A 20,824-nucleotide genomic window follows, 5' to 3' on the forward strand; every position below is an offset into this window, starting at 1 on the left:
CATTTCAGATTCCAACTTTGGTAATGTATGGGCTCCTCCTGTGGGCCCGTGAACTCTGTGCTCTTCCAACCAAAAAACAGCCACAGGGCTACCGAAAACTTCCTTTATTGACACCACCCGAATTGTGTGGGTATTTCCTTGGGTTGGGAAAAGTTTTTGCGTGCAACCATATCCACAGCAACACATTCCCGTACACGCTCCTACGGAGACGTAAATTAAGGTGAAAAACTAACTGCCCCAAGGGCAAACGCTTGCTCCGGGAGCTCGGATCGATATGCCAACCTGTCTGACGATGTGGTTGGCTCGGTAGGTAGCTCGCAGAAGCAGAAGGAATTTGTCAAATTAATAACACGATTAGATCGAGCGAAAGGATATCCGGGACACGAATGTGATCTGCCAAAAGTGTATGTGTGTGTGTTCGGTAAGCAACGGACACACCTTTCACCCCCAGGGGGTACGAATCGCCGAGATGGGACTTCCGATTAGGAAATGGGCATACGTTACTGTTATTGATACGGACAGGTTACAGGCGCAAGATACACGGACACTGTGACAGACGTCATCTTTATTGGGGTAGAATTAATGGTAGCGAAAGATGGAGCTGGTGATTAGTTGAAGCTAACTTATTGGAGAATCGTTTTACAGATAACTTCATGGTACACATTAAATTATAGAACGGAGAAACCGTACAGATGCTTTAAACAGCAATTTGCCAACCTTACTTAGCAGCGGGGGAGAGCACAATTCCCGTTCAAGTTTGCAGCAAAACATTATATTGCATTTCCTCTCAACCAGCTAAAGCCCACAACGTCTCACGATCATGCGACAAGTGGCTGTCTCGAGTATCTAAATGGATCTAACTCTTTTCGCAACATCGACACAACTTCCCCAATGAAGCCAGCTTTATCCACCATCTCCGGTTAAAGAGGGTTAGAGTGGCCAATACACTGTATCGAATGCAGTCCGGAAATTGAATGCTGCTGCTACTGGCGGGAAAATCATTCCTGGGAATCGCTTTTTTTTTCTTTCTTGCAGCTAAGAATAGTAGCGGTTGGTGGTCAGCACAACAATCGGTGTGCTGAAACGGTCGGTAATGGAGCAATTGATACTGTGTGTGTGTAAGGGGCGATCAGGAGGAGCGTGTTGTGTGCTACACGGGGGGAGTGGGTTGTTTTGTGGGACCTTTTATTTGCGTTTTGTCTGCGGTTTGGATATGTTCGGTTGGGTTCGACCGAACCTCCAGCCAGCCGGCAGGAGCACCAGCAATTGTGGAGCAGGAAATTGCACATTTTTCTCTCGCTCCTTTGCGGGGTTTCGAATATTTATGGCATGTGCAATGAAGCCTGAAAGAAGGAGTGAGTATGTTTGCTCCCTCCGTCATGTTTCAAGCAAAATGGGCAAGATGTTCGATAATGTCCATTAGAAATCGATTTGGAACAATAAATTGTAGGTAAACAGCATCGGCATCAAGATCGAATAATTCAATCGTGAATTCATAATCATAATTATTCTTTATCTACATCTCTCTGAGCAAGTTAGCTGCTGCTATCGATTAAATCCTTATTTCCAATCTTTTCCTTGCTGGCCTTTTCCGACGCAAGAAAACCCAATGCTCATGGCTTTGTTGAAACAAATCACGTCCTACGCTTCCATCGGTTCGGATCGTTGGCTAAAAATAATGTCTTTCGCGAGCTTACCCATCGTGCACTGAAGCAACTCCGAAGCACCACTCGATTGGGACGGTTTGCTGGAAAACCCACCCATTGTAAACTGCTTTCGTAAGTCAAACTGAAAAACTTCTCCTGCACCGAGAGCCAACCAAAGGATAAGGGCTTTTTGGAATGAAGAAGGAACAAGTGAAGAGAATATATTTAGCCTCCAAGTGGCCAGGGAAAGGAAATGCGAAATGACGTGACTTACGGAGCTGCCAGATTGGTTAGAGCCAAACTGCAGTGATAGGGAATGGTTTTTGGGGTTCGCAAATTCAAGCCAAATTCAAGTCTGAGGTCGTTCGAACGAGCTGAAGTTTGCTAGTTGCACTGTTTTAGTATTCAATTCACCACACTGCAGTGACCGGGCGCTCGATTTGTCATTATTGGAGGCCTTTTTATTTCGCAGTCTCACAAAGAATTGTAGTAAGAATTGCAATACTGCATCACATACACATACACGTTGTTTATATAACCACGACACTGCTCAAACAGCAGTTTCAGTCAATTGTTATATCATACGCACACAATTTTCCACTCAGTTGAGGAGAAAAATGGCCCCAGTCCCCCAATAACCAGCCCAATCTCAGGAAACACGATAAACAATCCGGAAAATGAATGTTGTTTCAGCGTTGCAGCAGCAGCAGCACCAGCACCAGCAAGCGTTCGAATCAACAATTTTCCATCCATTAAAATAACATATTGCAATGTCCTCTTGCCGCTGCCCAAGCTCCCCGTTTTGCGACTTACCTTGCCGAGGCCGATATTTTCCCGGTTTGCCATCCGGCGGGCCAACCCGGCCGGTACCGGGGGCGGTGCCCGCTGGATCGCTCCACAGAAACCACCGTGCGCACTCATTTCCGTGGTGCCGTTGTTCGCTGTGGCCGGTGCAATTTCGCTACCGCCGGAAGCCAATCGTTGTGCAGCTCTGCAAGGAGAAGGAGAAAAGCAATGGAAAATATTAATACAACATGCTAAATGAAAAAAAAGGAATGTGTGCGTTCACATATCGCGAGACAAAAGGCATAACATGGCATAACGCGACGCAGCGCAATGGCACAAACAGACGAACCCGCAAAAATTGCACCTCAAACAGCAACAAAAAACGTCACAAAAAACGAACCATTGTGTCAAACAGGGAGAGTGGTGAAAATGAAAAATAATGTTTTTTAATCAAATGTTAATTTTGGCACATTTGGGGAACATTTTTCATGCTAAGAAAACATTACTCTCACTGATGAAGTGGATGAGGATTGAGGAGGAAGCGAATACAAGCAATGCATCGAACGGAAAAGACGATTTGCGGGCATCAAAATCAATTAAAATATTTAACACGCCGTTTCCATTATGTGTCTGCAATATTGGCCGCCATGGAGGGTGTGGGTTTCGGTTTGAGGTTTTTGTTTCATTTTTTTTCATTTCGTTTACTCTCTTGATTTATAGACCAATTTTGCAATACAGTCTGTGGATTTTTGCAAGTTTTTTTTAGCACAAAGGCAAGATAAAACAAATGATGTTTGTCATCAAATAGAAGGTCTTTTTCAGTTGTAATGCTTACAGTACACATTGGAGCTCTTATTCTCTGCAGCACAAACATGAAGAGTCATCCCAATCTGCACTAATTAATGCTTACACTGTATGAGATGCAGTTTTGGGCTGTGTCAATTCCAAAGGTTACAATTAACCCCGCCTAGTGTGAAATCGTTTTTGTGCTGTGTCAGCATGACTTGCTGAAATATTTCATACCGTACATGCATCAATGTTTATTGGAGCGTCAGTAGGTGCACTAAACACTCATACTGTCACCAAGCTTTATCAGAGATTAGTGCTTTCCCACTGCAGAGATATCAAATCTCTATCGAACATTTTCTATCGGGCGTGATTAGGAGGGTTTTAAAACAATCATCATTGAGGTGGTAGCAAACGGTTCCGAGCCAAACGGTTCAGTCAGTGTCGTACAGCGGTTTGGAGCAGTGTTACTGTGGCAAAATGATGCTCCTCGTGGCTATTGTGGTAGTGTACTTGAGCTACGTACTGTTCAAGTATCACCAAAAGCGACAACAATTGCTAGAAATAGCAAAATATTTCAAGGGTCCCCGAGCGGACTACTTCCTGGGATGTTTCTATCTGTTCCGAAACAAGTCCGTTGCAGGTATGTAATGAACAGTGCTCAATGAAAGTGATTTGTCATTCCCATGTACCTTTTACGCCCGAAAATGTTACAGAAATATTTGACTTGCTCAATGACCTGCACCGAAAGTATGGCCACGATGTTACTATGATCGGAGCGTTCAACGATCTTGTGCTAGACATCTCCAGCACCCAGAACGTAGAGAAAGTGCTGCTCGCCAAGACGACGAAAAAGTCCTTCCCGTACGAGTTCCTCGAGCCATGGCTCGGTACCGGCCTGCTGCTTTCGTTCGGCGAGAAGTGGTTCCAGCGGCGAAGAATCATCACACCAGCGTTCCACTTCAAAATACTCGATCAATTCATGGACGTGTTCAATCACGAGGCGGACGTGCTGGTATCGAAGCTCGAGAAGCGCGTCAACCAGGGCGAGTTTGATATCTACGATTATATCACGCTCTATGCGCTTGATAGTATTTGTGGTAGGTTTGGTTATTTCACACGATTAGCTGACTTAGCTGGTGCCTTATCTGAATCACACTCTCTTATCGCCATTTCTCCCCAAAACCCTAGCGACCTCCATGGGAGTGCAGATCAATGCGCAAGAGGACCCAAACAATGAGTACGCACGGGGCGTAAAGCAAATGTCGGAATTTATCTTCCGCCGTGTGTTTAGCGTACTGCGCCAGTTCCCGGCCCTGTTCTTCCTGTATCCATTCGCGCGGGAGCAAGGGCGTGTGATTAAGAAGCTGCACGATTTTACCAACTCGGTGATAAACACGAGAAGAAGTCAGCTGCAGGCAGAACAGGCCGTCGGTAAGGTCGAGTTTAATGCGGATGAGGATGAGCTTTATTCGAAGCGTAGGGACACGTTCCTCGATCAGCTGCTGAAGGTAACGATCGATGGAAAGCCCCTCAGCACGGCCGATATTCGTGAGGAGGTGGACACGTTCATGTTCGAAGGCCACGACACAACGACTTCGGGCATTTCGTTCACCATTCTGCAGCTTGCCAAGCATCAAGAAATTCAGCAGAAGCTGTACGAAGAGATCGATGGAATGTTGGGAGCGGAAGCTAAGACCACCGTACTGACCAGTACCTTGCTGCAGGACATGAAGTACTTGGATCTGGTGGTGAAGGAGTCACTCCGGCTTGTACCACCCGTTCCGTTTATCGGGCGTAAACTTCTCGAGGACATGGAAATGAGTGAGTTTGTTTGTTTTTACTTCCTCGGTAACAATCTACTAACTAAAGCTATGAACTACTTGCAGATGGCACTACCATTCCAGCAGGCACCACGATCTCGCTCAACATCTTTAATGTCCATCGCAACCCGAAGGTGTTCCCCGAGCCGGAAAAGTTTATCCCCGAGCGGTTCTCGGACGCGAACGAAATTAAGCGCGGCCCATACGACTACATCCCGTTTAGTGCCGGGTTTAGGAACTGTATAGGACAGAAGTACGCGCTGCTGGAGATGAAGGTTACGCTCGTGAAGCTGCTGGCTAGTTATCGGATCCTGCCCGGCGAGTCCATCGATCAAGTGCGCTACAAGACCGATCTGGTGCTTCGTCCGACTGGTGGAATTCCGGTGAAGCTTGTGAAGAGACGTTAAGGTGTGGTGTATATATTAAAGTTCTAGTTTAGGTGGGTCGTATCTAGTCTGGATTTTGTGTAAAAACTGTTGTATATCTTAATTCCGTTAATAAAGCATTGTCAGCTTGATAAATGTACATATCTTTGAAAGTTTCAGTTCTTTTAAGCTCATAAGTTATTCTACCACGCTTTGTGTGAAATGAATTTATTAACCGAGGAGCTAAGACGTTTAATCTTTTCGGTCGTGATTTCTACCGCAGCTAGTAAGAAAAAGCTTATACACAGGCGGAACACACACAAATAATCTTTTCGGTTTGCTGGTGCCCAGTTTTATCCGTCCGGAAGGTCGTCCGCACACTGTTGGTGTCGCAAAGTTTTTTGTCCTCAAGAGGTGGAGTTTTTCTTTTAACAATTTTCCTCCCTTTTTTCCCTGGCAAGCTACCACACAGCGTCTTTAGAAAATGTCCCAATTGTTAGCTGTTGTCACTTGAGGTTTCTTGGTTCGGTTCTGTTAAGATTTCCTGCTCCCTCCCCCTCGTGCTTTCTTTGCACATGTTGCGAGTGTACAAGAAACGGATGCACACAAGAGAACAAGCCGTCAAGGATCTTAAACTTTTTCTTCGCTTCCGTGCCAAGAAGAAAAAAGCTACCAAAAGATGACGAAAAAAGAAGCAGCGTAAGCAACTCTTGTACCCACGAAATGGTAGCTCGTGAACGGTGAATGTTTTTGTCAGAACTTTTCTCATTCTTTGGCGTGACCGCCTTGAACGCGCTTGGCATTACGCCTGAACTTGGTCAACTTTCCTCTGAGCGGTTGAAGCTTTTGTTCGCAATCTTGGTTTGTGTACAACCGCGGGGATGCAGCCCTTCCCATCGCCACACAGCCTTCACATGTACTGCCATTTTCTTCATTCCAAGCTGGCCACTAAGCCGATGAGGATAATGTTAAGAAGCATGAAACATAACAAATAATGCTTGCTTACTGTGCGAAGCGGGGCGAAAAATAAGCTGCTGTACAAACGCGCGGTACAACCGGCGGTCTCTGGCACAATCCGCTCTAGTCAATCCGTCTTGCGTGGAGTGAGTGGGTGGGCCAAATATTTCACAGAAGATGTACGACCACGCTCGCCTCCGCCCAACCCAACGGACAAGCGTGAAAATCCGACCAGGCGAGGTCGAATGTATGAGCCGAGCCGGTGTGTATGTGTGTGTGTGTGGTTTTGCTACTTACTCGCGCGACTTTTGCTTCGTTGCGCAATGTGGAAGCTTTCGCGAAAGGGGCCTAAGCGGGCTGGGCCGTGTACGGGGTGAAGCGGGAACATCCTCTCGGGACGATGGCGGGACGTTTGGCAAACTTTCCGAAAATGGATGGGCGTTCATCCATTCACGGCCGTGTTTCCACTTATTTGGAGAAGGTGCAAAATGATGAAAAATACATGTGACGGATGGAGTTTTTTTTACGGGTGGCATCTCCTACAAGTGCGGATGCATCAGCCAGGGAGGGTGGACGGTGATGATGATTTTTTATCATGTTTGGTCTTAGGTGGAATTTATGCAGCTGGGATGATACGAATCAAGAGAGGGAATAGATAACAGAGAGAAAGAAAAAGAGAGTGATAAAAAACACACCCAAACGAAAGGATGTTTCTGCCAGCCGAGAGTCTGGTTGAGAGTGTGGTTAGACGACTTTTTAATTAAACTGTCATTTGGATCATTGCACGAAAGTTTTGGGATAAAGATAGAGAAAGTGGAAAGCGAAGAGAATGAGTCTATTTTACTAAAGACTTTGGTTAGTAATTTTGCAAAAGTCAATCACTGTTCCATGGCATTTTCAACAAGACATTTGAGAGATCAAACTATATTTTCTAGTCATTTTTTTATTTTAATTTAATATTAGTTTTAGATAGGACTTATAGGAGAATATTCGGAACTTGATTTGGTTGTTAATTTTCACATAAATTACGCTTTTCCACATTCAGGTATTGTCGTATACAGTATTAGTGCCACTGTCGACGAGGTACATTACATCCCAACGAGTTAAATTTCGCTTGAAACATCCCTTTTCCAGTTCCAAGTAACAGGCATCATAATAACAATATGACTCATAAGTGAACACAAAACAACAGCGCACCAAACAGCAGGAGTACGGTTTAAATTGCTCGTCGTGCAACAGCTAGAGTTGCCTGTACCTACACGACTCCGGCACGAAGAGTTTAACGAGCAAATGAAGCAACATCCCTTTCCCAAGCTAAGCAAAGCGTCTGCAAACGCTCATGCACAACCTCTCCACAGACACACACACGAAGCCGTCATAAAAATTGACGATAATAACTAGAACCCTTGATAAAGACACTGTGACACCGCAAAAGCTGTTTTCATTACAATTATTTTACGGCCTGCCCTGTGTGCGTTTTACATGCGAATTCTTACGCCTTCTTGGAGCATACACGAGTTGCTTAAAATTCCATCTGTTTGCTAGCAGGAGTCGACAAGAAGCAACTGCATGCTGTGTTGTACATGAGTTTAAAAATGATCTTTTCCCTCCTTCTAAACACACTGATGATGTTGTTTCGAGACGCCCGGCTTACTACATCTGGGCACGTTTGCATCCTACCAGCATTAAAACCTACCAACACACGTTTCTGAGATGTTTCATTCACTTTCACCTCTTCGTTTGGCATTGCAGCGGGGGGCAACAAACTCCCCAAAGGAGCTGTTGCTGTAGAGGAATAAAAAAAAAGAGAACACAGAAGGAAACTCTCGGGAAAGCACTCGAGGTTCCCCATTCATTTATTTAATAAAAGAAAAATTAAAAGCTTTGTAATTGCGAAGTCGAGAGCGAGAGTCGACAACCCCAACTCACTGGCTGGTCGTTCAGGTAAAGGTTATCATGTTACGGGGACCGTAACATCGGTCGGGTCGAACTGTTTCGGAAGTGCTTGTTGAAAATCTAAACTGTTCCGGACTCCACACCCGAACTGTCCGTGGGCATGGGGAGAGGAAAATTCAAATGCTCTTCGTGCATCTGCTCTTTCGTCCGCTGGTAGAGCAGGTAGAAACAATAAGTGGAACGATCCGGGGGTTTCGGGTTCTTATTGCTTTCTAAGGGGAATTTCGAGAGTGTGAGAAGGATGGCTGGTGTACGTGATCAAGTGTGAAGGTTGTGTCAAACTCGGCAAAGCAGTTGTCGACGGACAGAAGAAACCATCGTCATCGTAGGGGACGGGAAAATATTTGCGGAAACTGATTTTAATGTCCTCCAAAAGTCCACCTCGAGATTCCCATTTTACACACACAGAGAGGGGACAGCATCTTTGTGGTGCAAACGCATGCGACTCGGCACATTTCTTCGACCCGGCTCGGAAAGATGCTGGAAGTAATTAAATTCCACAACAGGCAAGACATACCGAGAAGGGTATAGTATATCGCCGGAACTCGCCGCCCCTTCAGCTGGAATGTGTGTCGAATGGAATGGTTCGCGTTCGCCCCAAACCCCTCTCCAAGAACGGCATGGAAGGGATTCTTAACATTTACATCTTTTTCAGCTCAGTCGTGTAGGCAAATACAACCCGACACGGGCACGTCCACAAACAAAACGGCAAAGAGGTCGGATAATGTGTGTATGAGTGTGTGTTGCGACCTTCCCCGGGCTCGATTAGCCCAATGTTTCCGGGACCTGTGCTGAAGGCTTCCAGGGTTCTGTGTTATATCTCACTTATCTGCTGTCCATTCTGTTGCTTATGCCAGGGATTTTCCGGTGAAAACTGGGCAGGAGGGGACGGCAAGGCTTAGGAAGTTTATCTGCCACCGACGCCTGTTATTAACCTTCATTAAAATGTCAGCTCGTCGCCGTCGCCGTCGTCGAAAAGGGACTGCACACGGTTTCAGTGAAGCGAGCGACCTGCACCGTGGCCGTTGTGACCTCCCCATTAAAAAGACATCTTTCATTTGCGAATTGATTATTTCGAGGTTGGATCAATTATGATATAATAGTCGGAAAATGAGCGTTTTATGGGAAAACTTTCGGCAGCGCCCGGCAGACGGACGGTTCGGACGGGCTCGGCGATGGCTGCCGGCTGATAAAAAGTTTCACCATCACTCGTGTTCTTTTTTGTGGTTATGCATGTATTATGGATTATGAACGGTCTGCTTGGCAGCCGGTGTGGAGTTTTGAGTATGATAGAAAGAGAGAGAGAGGGCTCGGATAGTAGGGTGTGATAATAATAGAGCAAAGTGTGCTTTTCCGTGGGAGAGAAGCTAACGAAACTAAAACACATTTTGATTGATTTAGGGTTTTATGACGGTGAGTTTAATCATGTTTCAAGCATCAATGGATACAAGCTTGGGGAAGTTGGAAAGTGTTGGAAATTGGGTTTTGCGATGAAGTTAAAATATTCACAAAAATGTGTTGGGCACAAGATTAGTGCCTGCAACAGGAAAGCCTTCCGCAAGCATAACAAAAATTGTGCAAAAGTAATTCTCAAAATCTCTTCACCTTTTCAGCGACATAAATTCTAAATAAACAGCCATACCGGCGAACTCGTTCGTTCCTGGGAACGTTCGCCGCTAGCCTTTCACGTGCTTGAAATGACAATAAAAAAGGGAAATATGTTTTTTTTATTGTCATTTCAAGCACGTGAAAGGCTAGCATGATCCTTCCATTTCAGCGGGAAATGGCTTTCAATCTATCAGATAACAGAAACCCTCTCCCGTAGGAGCAGCTCGTAGCAATCTCCACTCCAAACACCACACCTTCAAAAGCAACAATAACACCCCTTTTATCCTCCCCTCCAACGGGGGTCGTACAAGCAAGGACAACAAAAAAAAGGCATAGAGATGGCCCCGGAAGCCATCCTTTGCAGCAGTGCAGCAGCACCGCCTAAACCCCTCGAAATGTAAGCACCCGAAAAGTAGCATATTTCCACCGGAGACATAATCGTTTTATGCTAAAAGTAATGGCAAAAATATTCAAATTTTTCCTACCACCTTTTATACCGACGATACAGAGCGTGTAGTAAGTGTGTGTGTGGGTTTAGAAAAGAAAATTGCTGAGGAGAAAGTGCGGCATATGCGTACAACAGCAGCCCCACGTCTGAGCAGCAAGTGATAATGGCTGAAGTGGTGGAATGGAAGGCAAAAAGCGCCCACTTCTTATTGAAACTTCTGCAGCCTCCATGTCAGCCGCAGCAGCAACAGCGAGGGCAGAAGTTATCCCGGAAAATTCACGGAAAAAGCTGTCACACTCGCTAATGCCTGAGAGGTACCGGGGAAGTTGTTTTGTGAAAAGCTGCAAAGCTACCACCACAAGTCGTGTGTGTGTGTGATTGTGTGGTTGAATGAAGCGCGAAAATCCTCCCTTTGATAGAAAAAGGATCCCTTGAACATGATAGCCCCCCCGTAACGCATTTTCACACACTCTTCCACAGTAAAGCCACTGTGGAAAGTAAAAAGCTTTCACGCAGGGGGAAGAAAAAAAAACAGTAAACAAATGCTTGCTTTTCCTGCTACTGTCCATTGCTGTTCAGCCGCACAAGCAGAAGCGCTTAATGTGACACTTCCGGGTACGGGTGTCCTAGCTCGTCCCACTTCCGGGGCGCCCCAATAAATTTATCTAATCTGGGGGAGGCCGCGTTTATTTGAATAAAAATGCGATAATTCTCGGTTAAATCTCAATTTCCACGATAAAATCAGATTACCGCCCCGAGAGTGTCCGGATAAAAGAAGTGCGGTGAGGGTTCGTTTACTGGTTTCCAAGAGGGAGGGGGAGGGAAAAATCACATCCGATTTTCCACACTTCGAGGTACAGTTTGGTTGGCAGTTTGTCACTGGGCTGGCTCACACCGGTGAAGCATCGAGAAGCATCGTTTTCGTAATTCGTTTTGTTTTGCGGGGCCTGTGTTCATCTTGTGCTTCCTTCACGTATCTTCATTTGTGGTGTTCACCACCATTTATTTCCCCCCCTCTGCTTGGAAGTAAAGCCGTTAAGGGGAACAAGCCGTTTTGTAGAGTTTGAAGAGCGATTTCCGCGCGGAGGGTCGGCGTCTGGCAGACAATCGATTGCTTAGAATCGGAGCCACCCTTCGACACCTTGTCACAACAGAAGCGAAAGTACAAGAGCAACAACACAAACGTGGGGGGAGGGGAGAAAAAAACATCGAAAATCCCCGTCCGCCACAGTGAACTGCGCGCAAACCGAACCGGAAGCGCAAACGAACGGGAACGAACGCGAACTGGAGCGCATAATAAATGAGCGAAATTATTTTCCTCATTATGGTTCCGATGTTCCGATTTGGCGTTCGGGAAAATCGCCAGACCAAATCCAAAGCGGGATTGGGGGTGTGCCGGTGTATTTTTTTCTTCTGTTGGCGCCCCAGCGGTTAAGGTGTCACCTGAAGGCTGGAGGTTACAGCGTGGTGAAAATTATATTTGCATAGAAAATCACGACATCACAACGACAGCGCCCTATCGTGTGCACCCTTTCCACTCTGTTTCGGTGTAGGATTTTGCTACTTTTTTATGGGGGGGAGGAGGAAGAGGGCAAGGAATAGGAAGCAAGAAACGTCTCGACGGGGCATCCGTTCCCTTCGCTCTAAAAGCTAAATCTTTGCCCCAGCCTTCTGGCATCACCGCAGTGTGTACGCAGTGGGAAAGGTGTACAGAACAATATTTATTTTATGCGAATCTCGGGAGTTGGAAATATGTTTTGAATATAAATGATAATTTTAACGCAACGCTCCTATCTTTAAAGCACGCTCGGGGTGTCCTCGTGGAGGGAATAATAGAGAGAGAGTGAGTGAGCCAACGACACATACAGAGAGCTGGCGTACGCTCGGCTTCTCTTCTGCGGGGGTTTAGCGAGTGCGTGTTTTCTCCCGTGGGGACATCACTAAACAGTCGACCCGGTTTTAGTTGGCCGTATTTTGTGTCAACTCACTGTTTTGAGGGGGGAAAGTATGAAGCAACGTTGTTTATTTTGGGGCGGACTGTTTATGCAGAACAGGGAAGGGGAGTCGCAGGAAGAGAAGCGCCCACGGAAGCGGAAGTACACGTCAGGGATTTTGGATACAACTATTACGCTACGACATGCTCGAAGCGCGGTGGTTGTGCGCTTTCGCCGCTCGGAAGGAAATCCGATACACGCCAGGAGGAAGAGGATTCACCTACCTGAAGGTAGAGCTAATCCGCGACATCCGAAGCAGGCAAGCACAAGAGCCCCGGAAAAGGTGTATATGTTTCCTCCACCCTTTTTATTAATGCGACCCCATCCTTAAGGACACGTAGGTGCAGGAAAACTTCCAGCTTCGGTTCAGTACGTTTGGATGGAAATTAAATGTTGCTTTTGATTTGAACGTGTTCCTTCTTTCCCGGAAGGTCTTCACACGTTTTCTCATCCTTATGCCTTTGCCTGTGCTGGCAAGCTTTTTCCGGACATGCCGGCAAAGGGAAGCTGTTTGATGTTACTCCCCGTACAGTTTCCACCCGCTGTTCGTGCTAGTGGAAAAAAGGAGGAGAGGAGAAATGTGTCTCCAAAAACGACCTCCTTTCTGCGCCACTCGCCACTACTACAGGGGCTCCATCAGGGGAGCAATTTTGTACCGGAAAGCATAATGAGTGTTTTTGGTGGAGGAGGTGGGGGCCACGAAGGTCGCAAATTAAACATAAATAATTTGCCAAAAACCTATTTTTAGACCACGACACGCCACGGCTTCCGCACAGAGCGTGGGATCGACACCGGCAACCACCGGTGCGCCCTCGGCAAAGGGTTTCCACTTTGGAAGCCATCAAAGGGGAAGCTATGGATGGGAGAGAGAGAGAGTGTGAAGGTGTGTAGGTGTGTTTCGTATTTCGACCACTAGTTTTGGTGGGAAACTGTTACACCTGATCGCGCGGATCGCGGGCAAGTTCGCGCTGCTTGTGTGGTGAGTCGTGAATCACTGTGCCGCTGAAACGGGATACGGTGGCATCGAAATTAAACGGCAAACTAATTAAGCACAACGATGTGTGTGTATGTGGTCAGGTGTGTATGTTTGCTGGGTAGGCCCAATTTTCAAACACCAGCGAGAGAGAAAGGCAGTGAGATTGAATTTTGGTTTGATTTGCTATCCCCTGGAGTGGATTCTAGGTGCTAGAGGACAGCAAATATTTGCACTGGGCGACAAATGAGTTCTCTTGATTAATATTTGATTTACCGCAGAAAACGGTTCACGGTGAATCACGTGTTTTCATACTGTTGGTGGGTTATTATGCTGAATGATACTTTAGAAATTTAAAGTGTAATTGAGACAGTTTGTAAAGAAAGTTACCTCTCTTTGCTTTGAAAAGTACAGGTAGCAATAAAAATTCATGTTGCTCATTTATCAGCCTAAACGTATGCAATGCTCCTAACAATTGTTTCTGTTAAAGCTTTTTTAGCAGTCCTTTAATGTACTTTTCGCAAAATTGAGCTTAAATGTATCGAAATGTCAGTACATTTATTTTGTTTGTCCATATTTCAATCCATAACGAATTCAAGTAAACACATCTGCTACAAAAACATCCAATTTATGGCTGCTCCTTTCATCGTGGTCTTGATTTACAACCACAAAATCAAATAAGAAAAAAGCCCGTACTCGGCATCTCTTTGTCCAATGTGCCAACTGTGCGTTCGGTAGCAATTGATATAATTCTTCAACCATGTCAGAGCCATGTCGGTGGCACGATGATGTGACAGCATATTATTATCATTTTATCCAACATAATCGAAACCGCCCGAAACCGAAGGGATGAGCATCGAGCTGTGGTGCAAATCGTAACCAAAAAAAGCACACAAAAAGGCATGTGACATAAAATAAAATATTGACAGGCGATGTTTTTTTTCGTGCAGGAGAAGTAAAAACCACCCCATCGTTGACACATCGTCATCGGAACGAACGATGAACCATATGTGACCGGGCTTGCTGCTTGCGTAGAAGACACACAAAAAGTACAAGAATCAAAACATTTTGCTTGCCAACTGCGCTCATCTTCTGTCACGGCTGTGAATGAATCCTTGCCTTGCTTGCCTCCCCTTTGGTTTGAAATATAAACACAAGCGAAGCAAGCTGGCATCGCCACCATACTGGTGCTGCCTTCAAAGGATCGGCTGCAATCCATCTCATGACGGGTGGTATCCTTCTCTTCACGGCTTGGAAAAGGAGTGATTTTTTATTTAAACTCATCCATTGGAAGAGCTGCGCTGTTTTGTACGCAAAAACAGGTTCGCATCATATCATCGATCGATCAATCGAACACACACGCTCTCAAGTGTGCGGAAGTAAGTACGTGTGACAAAAACGAACTCATTAAGGAACCATTAGCAGGGAGGGTTTCGAACTTTTAACACCAACATTAACGCGAAGCGTCGAAAGAAACACTCTCGAGAATTTGAGAGAAAAATGGAAAAGCAAGATGCCATTTTTCACACTCGGCTAGGCGTCCCCATCGGTACCTTGGTTCCTCCGTTGGCGTTCTGGCGCTGATGAAAAATCACAACCAGAGCGAAAGAGCGAGCGTGTTTGAAGTGGTACCAGAACCTCAGCCGCCTGGACGGATGGATAGATGGGATGGATTTAATCAATTTTATGATTGGCTATAAAATTAATTATATTTAGAAAAGAGTTTCCACACTCTTCCATTATCCCTCCCCTGTGCTGTGTTGTGTTTCGGAGCCTTTTTTGTGCTGTTTTTCCACAGCGTACTTGATCGTTTTTCACCATCCACAACACCACCACTGTCCAATTTTCATTTATCGTCCCCTCCTGTGCCGCATCGCAGCGCATCAAATAAACAACGGCTTCAGAACGGAATTGCGTGGCGCAACACAAAGCGTACGGTGACGTCGTGCTCAACTTTGCCACCATTTTCATCATCTGCTACACTTGATGTGGGCAAAGCCCCCGGACTGTATTAACGGTTGTTAAAAGTAATGAAAACACTTGTACACATCACTCGCCGGACATTGTTGCTTCGATCTCGGGGGCGTCCGGAGCCAGCGCCCCGGTGGCGCTTGCACAAACGAGCGCGCGAAAGCGGGAGTCATTTTTCACGACTCCTTCATGACTGTTTCCCCGTCCACTTGCACGGGGAGGTCAGATTTGCAAACCGTCAGGCGTCAGCGATACGGACGCACGCAGCATCTGATGGATGATATTTAAGATGTAGTGCCACTCGTTCGTTCCCTTCCCCCGATTTGCTGCTCTTCGGCTTCCAGCGATCAGTTTTCAGTCCATTTCCAGCACGACCGAACCAAGGATGTGAGGGAGAGTCTGTTTTTACAGTCAGTAAATTTGATTTATTCCCGACGCTCCCAACGGTGGCCATCTTCGCACCGCGCGCACACAGGCAGAGACAGCGGTGGGATAGCGAAAAAGTGTCGGCAAGATCCGCCTTCGCAGCAGGAACAGCATGCTCCCTCTCTCTTTCGCTCGCCACTGAGTGTGTCTCGCATAGTGAAAGTATTTATGGCGCACGATGGCTAGAGTGATCTCATTAGTGTTAATTGAATCCTGCTAATTGAAATTAGTACCGGTTCCAACGAACCGCACACACACACACCTACACCAAGGCTCTGTTGCCCCGCGTACCGGGAAGGATCGCACTTTACCACCACCCACAAAGGTGAACCGGGGGCCAGCGAGCAGGTTAGAGGGTAATTTATGGTGACAACTTCACTTAAGTTAATTTTGCACCGAAGCTTCACCGTTTAAAGTTGCGAAAAGTTGAATCGATTGGCGGCAAATCACTGGTTGGTGGTGGCTGACTGTTATTGAGTTACGCGGTTGTAGCTGCTTCGTAGCGGAAAATGATAGTTTGCCAAGTGGATTTGGGTTGTTTATGGAGCGGGTGGAAATTGGATCGCTTAAATTGGGATGATTCATTGGAAAAGTCTTTTTTTATCGACGTTTGATTTTAAAGATTATAATACTGCGTCCAATTTGCAATATGATTAGAAATAAATCAATCTTGTTGGATACCAAAACTCTTATTTGATTTTTAAATCTTATTAAAACATTCAAATAGAAAAGACTGAACCATAAAATTAAAAAATACTTTGTCGGCCTATCCCACGAACCTATCTGTTACACTTCTTCACAACAATCAATAACAATTCCAGGTGGCGAAATCACCTTTCCAAACCATTTCTCGCGGAAAGCACATTGCGCCCCCCCCAATCGCTTGCGGGTGACTTTTGGACACATTTGTACAGCGCGTTGCGAGTACAAAGCGCTGCGCAAGGCTTTGCCGAATCGTTCCCCATTTAATTTTCCTTTATTGATACACAACCATCCGTACCGAGCGCGTGTGTATGTAGCTCCTGAAGGCTTGCCCCTGCAGGCCGATGGATAACCACTGATCCGAATGACAGAACCACTGACCACATCACGTACCACGGTGGCACGCAAACACATTTCCGGTCCATTGGTTCCAGGAGCGACCGGGCTTGTGGTCGCATGTTACTCTGCCCATAGGTGTCCGTTCGTGTAACGCCGTGTGTGCGTCGAAAGCGTCATCATCGTCAGTGTCATGGTCACAGTTTTTGGGTGTGAAGAGTTCCAAGAAAAAAAAAACTAGAAAATTTCTGCTCATCCCGAACCTTTGCGCGATTGATTGCGCGTTCGATGGCAAACGAAATAAAAATAGCATTATAGCGAATAAAATAACAAAAAAGCCGCAAGTTGCCCGTGAGGTTACGCGCGAGCAAACAGATTTGGTATGCAAAAATCGACCACACATACATTTCAAACTCGATTCAACCACCATTGACGCAACAGTTCCCCCAACGGGCTAAACCGTTTGAACCGGCTAACCGCACATTTGCATAAATAAATTTCGTGCGCCAAGGAAAAATCAAACTTTACGTGCAAATAAATGCAAACACCCATCGCTCAGGGCGAACCAACCAACCAACCTACAACAGAAAAAAAATCAAGCCCCAAAGAGAAGTTTTGTTTGTTCAATTTATGGTGAAAATCGTTTGATGTGATAATCTATTTTCGGTCGCCGTGCGTTTGCTTCGTACGTTTCGAAGCGGCGGGGAAAAACTCTTTCCCAAGCACAAGTTTGTTTTTGTGTGTGAAAATATGCATTTACAGTAGCACACACTGTTTGGCTCTTTTTCCACTGTAGAAAGGACATTCTATTTAAAGCATTTTTTCATAAACAATTCCCTTTTTATACTGTGCCTTTGACGGGCTTCATCAAGCTGCAGCTTCGTCGAACAGCAGCAAAAGCAGCGCGTGGTGGTCGTCATCGATCGGTGGTTTTTGTGGGTCCCTCCCAACAACTCCCTTCGCGGTGGGAAAAGGGGAAAATTAATGCACCGTACGCATCGAATTGATTACCTATCAATTATCGGTTGGAATTTATTACCGCACGAGATCAGCTGGAAAAATGGACGGCAAAAGATTGACGACATGGGATTTATCGGTTAAATTACGATTGAGCGGTGGCAATGAACCCGATTGAAATGTGCGTGCGTATGTGTCACTTTTGGGGGGTTTTGCTGCTGTTTCTCGCGGGTGGCAGACATAAAAATGTAACAGAAAAAGTCGACTACTGTGTTGGGGGGTTGTGGGGTGAGCGCAGCGCCAGTCGGTTTTTAACACAAATTGATGGATATTTGGCGACAACGTGATTTCATTTACGATAATTGAGATTGATACAAAACGTCAAAACGACATCTACTGAAGTGTTTGGAGTGTGAATATTAGCAAAGAGGATTACACTTTTGTTGAGGAAAACGGGACAAACTACAAATTAGATTGAAAATAAAGATTTATAGCAGATTAAGAGCGACAAAATGCTTTGATTGGTGCATACCTTTAGGCGTATTTAAAGAGCAAAATTAATTATGCGTAAGTTTATGCAGGAATAAATCATTCTTTTTTGTATAGTTCTCATATTGTCATGTCATTAAATGCATCAACAGCATAAAAATATCAGTCAGAAATACTCTTGGCATGAAATGAATCAACCCTAAAGATTTGAATTACTCATTTCAAAATACACACTCGAACGTGCCCGGAGAAGATCATGCTGGCGCCGGACTTTCCAAGATGGAGCAGGTGTTCCATTCTCGAAACGCCACTCAAAATCATCTTCCACCTCTTTACGGAAGCCAGTAGGCAGCCGTGTGGTGGAACGAAATCGATAAACAAACGTATTATTTATGCCTGCAGCGCACATTTTTCCCTGTCCCGCACCCAGAGGACTTGTTGTGAGTGAGGGGAGGGGGGAGGCTTGTTTTTCCTTGATGCTTCATATTTTTCTTGCATTCCAATACGCTTAGCTGAGTCAGCGCATCATCTTTAGACTGACCCGGACGATGAGGAGCGGTTCACGGAACGGTCTGGACTGCTTCCTGGTGCCAATGTCGAGCAAATCTTGCGTTAAGAGCTAAGAGCAACAGCTGAAAGAAGCCACTTTCGCAATGGGAGAATCAATTTATACCGTGCCGATGCGCTCTGCAGTGTACCATTTGTAGTGTGAAGAGATTAATCGATCGATATGCTTTATGTGTTTTTCACAATACTTTTAAGATATGTTTTGTTTGATACCTGGTGCAATGTTTATTCAAATATTTTGAGCCTAAACTGTGTTAAAATCAAAGCTATATTGAGAGTAGTCTATCTTGTAACAGTGTTTGGAATAACACCTCAGCAATATATTGGAATGGTTATATGGTCCTACACAATTGACTGGGGCCAAATTATTTCCTAATAAAACAGCTTCTCCATCAAACCAACCCCAAATATACCGTCCGGAAGTCATAAAGCACACATGACGCGGTGAGAAATGATGGTTGGGATCCAATGGAGAAACAAAAAATAGTCCCAGGAACTGAAATCATCAGCATCTCCAAATCCAACCATTGTCCTACGTGCTGCGTATAAGCAGTAACAGCAAAAGGAAAGCCCCAAACCTTCACTAAAGATGTTGCAGAGGGTCGAGAACCCTCGATCCATACCTTCCATACAGTTCCCTTTGGCACTGGAAAAATGTTAATATACCGCCAACCTTGGAAATAATAAAATCCTATTATCCTTTTAAATTCCTGCCTGATATGCTCCGTGCACGGGGAACAGCCGAATGCTACAGCTCCTTGGGTGGGGTGTATTTCTTCCGTTTTGCTGCTCTAAGATCCCTTCACACACAGGCACACACCTACACGCGTTCAAGTCCTTACACAAGCAAAACACCTTGACACACAAACAGCAGCACACTCCTCCCATTGGGGAAAAACGTACCGGAGCGGTAAGCAGTCCATAGCACGTTCATTCGACAGCAAAAACGAACGAAATGATGCTTTCTGCGGGGGAGCGGAAGAGTCGGGAATGCCCGGAATCAGCAGTCAAAAGTCTAAAGTCAGCAATAATAATTTCATGCAACATATGTTCCGTGAGGAATATGGGTTTTTGGCTTGGTCGTGCTGCGTCCTGGGAGCGGTACATGCAGCAGCAGCAGCAGCAAACGGGAATACATTTCTCAAAATGGGAAATGTTTTCTGATTCCACCCTGCTTCAGGAGTAGCCCACCATTGCTGAGGAGAGGAGGTTTAGAGCTTCGGATGATATGTTATACCGGTGGTGGAATTCGACTGGAAATATACATACTGCCCTGTGCTTGGCGCTCTGGAGAGTAAGATGAGCTCGGGATGTTTTTCTTATCATGCAAAATGTGAAAAGGGGTTTTTTTCGGTGCTTTTGCTCCGGCTTCTAGAGCTTAATATAATAACTGACAACGTTCGATGGCTCTAGCACCGTTTATCCTTTGCGTCGTTTGCACTTGGAAGGGAAGAGCGGGAACGATCCTTTTGATAGTCGTTTTTATGCTTGAAATCGTGCATAAGTTATAGCGTAGTGTTTGTGTGTGTATCTTAATAAAACAGCATCTTTGAACGATGGTTTTGATTGAGTTTGATGGTAATAGGGAGAAAATTGATAATCATCGAAAGTGGGTTGAGAAGTGAGTGTAACATATCTTTACCATGATGCACCATTTGTGAACTTGCGAATTTTGCTACTCATTTTTAACATTTTCTGACTCTTGATAGAGCTCATTTAACGTTAAAATTCGATGTATTTTACTTTAAAATGCAGCTTTTGCTAAAATTTAATCCCCGCAAAGAATATTTCACCCCAGCTTATGAAGTGCTCACGCAAAGCGAGCAAGCCAAAGGACCACCAACCGCATGCACCACATCCAAATATTTAGCCAATACGCCTGTCACAAGAGAAAATTTGCACTGCGTGAAAGCGAACATGCTAATAACGTGCATAATGCCTTTCCGCCTCGTTGCCATTTTTCCTCCCCCCTCCCCCCCTTCTTCTCTTCTCTTCCTCTGGCAGCCCAAATCACGCACATAATCAATTGTGTCG

The 20,824-nt window shown here is 45.4% G+C and overlaps 2 protein-coding genes across 4 annotated transcripts in view; one reads left to right on the forward strand and one right to left on the reverse strand.

Annotated features, from left to right (window-relative positions):
- LOC1277623 (kinesin-like protein CG14535) overlaps positions 1 to 20,824 on the reverse strand; it is a 125,744-nt gene that overhangs the window by 60,372 nt on the left and 44,548 nt on the right. For all 3 annotated transcript variants that reach the window (XM_061658060.1, XM_061658061.1, XM_061658062.1), the window contains one exon: positions 2,460 to 2,637. In XM_061658060.1, the coding sequence (XP_061514044.1) occupies positions 2,460 to 2,637 (178 nt within the window). The remainder of the gene's footprint in view (positions 1 to 2,459; positions 2,638 to 20,824) is intronic.
- LOC133393371 (cytochrome P450 4C1-like) lies at positions 3,660 to 5,566 on the forward strand. The gene is made up of 4 exons (XM_061658065.1): positions 3,660 to 3,861; positions 3,935 to 4,318; positions 4,410 to 5,042; positions 5,108 to 5,566. Exons 1-4 carry the CDS (start codon positions 3,699 to 3,701, stop codon positions 5,446 to 5,448), a joined length of 1,521 nt encoding a protein of 506 aa, XP_061514049.1. The 5' UTR covers positions 3,660 to 3,698; the 3' UTR covers positions 5,449 to 5,566.

Source organism: Anopheles gambiae, chromosome 3 (assembly GCF_943734735.2).
Source record: "Anopheles gambiae chromosome 3, idAnoGambNW_F1_1, whole genome shotgun sequence".
In the NCBI taxonomy this organism is placed as follows: Eukaryota; Metazoa; Arthropoda; class Insecta; order Diptera; family Culicidae; genus Anopheles; species Anopheles gambiae.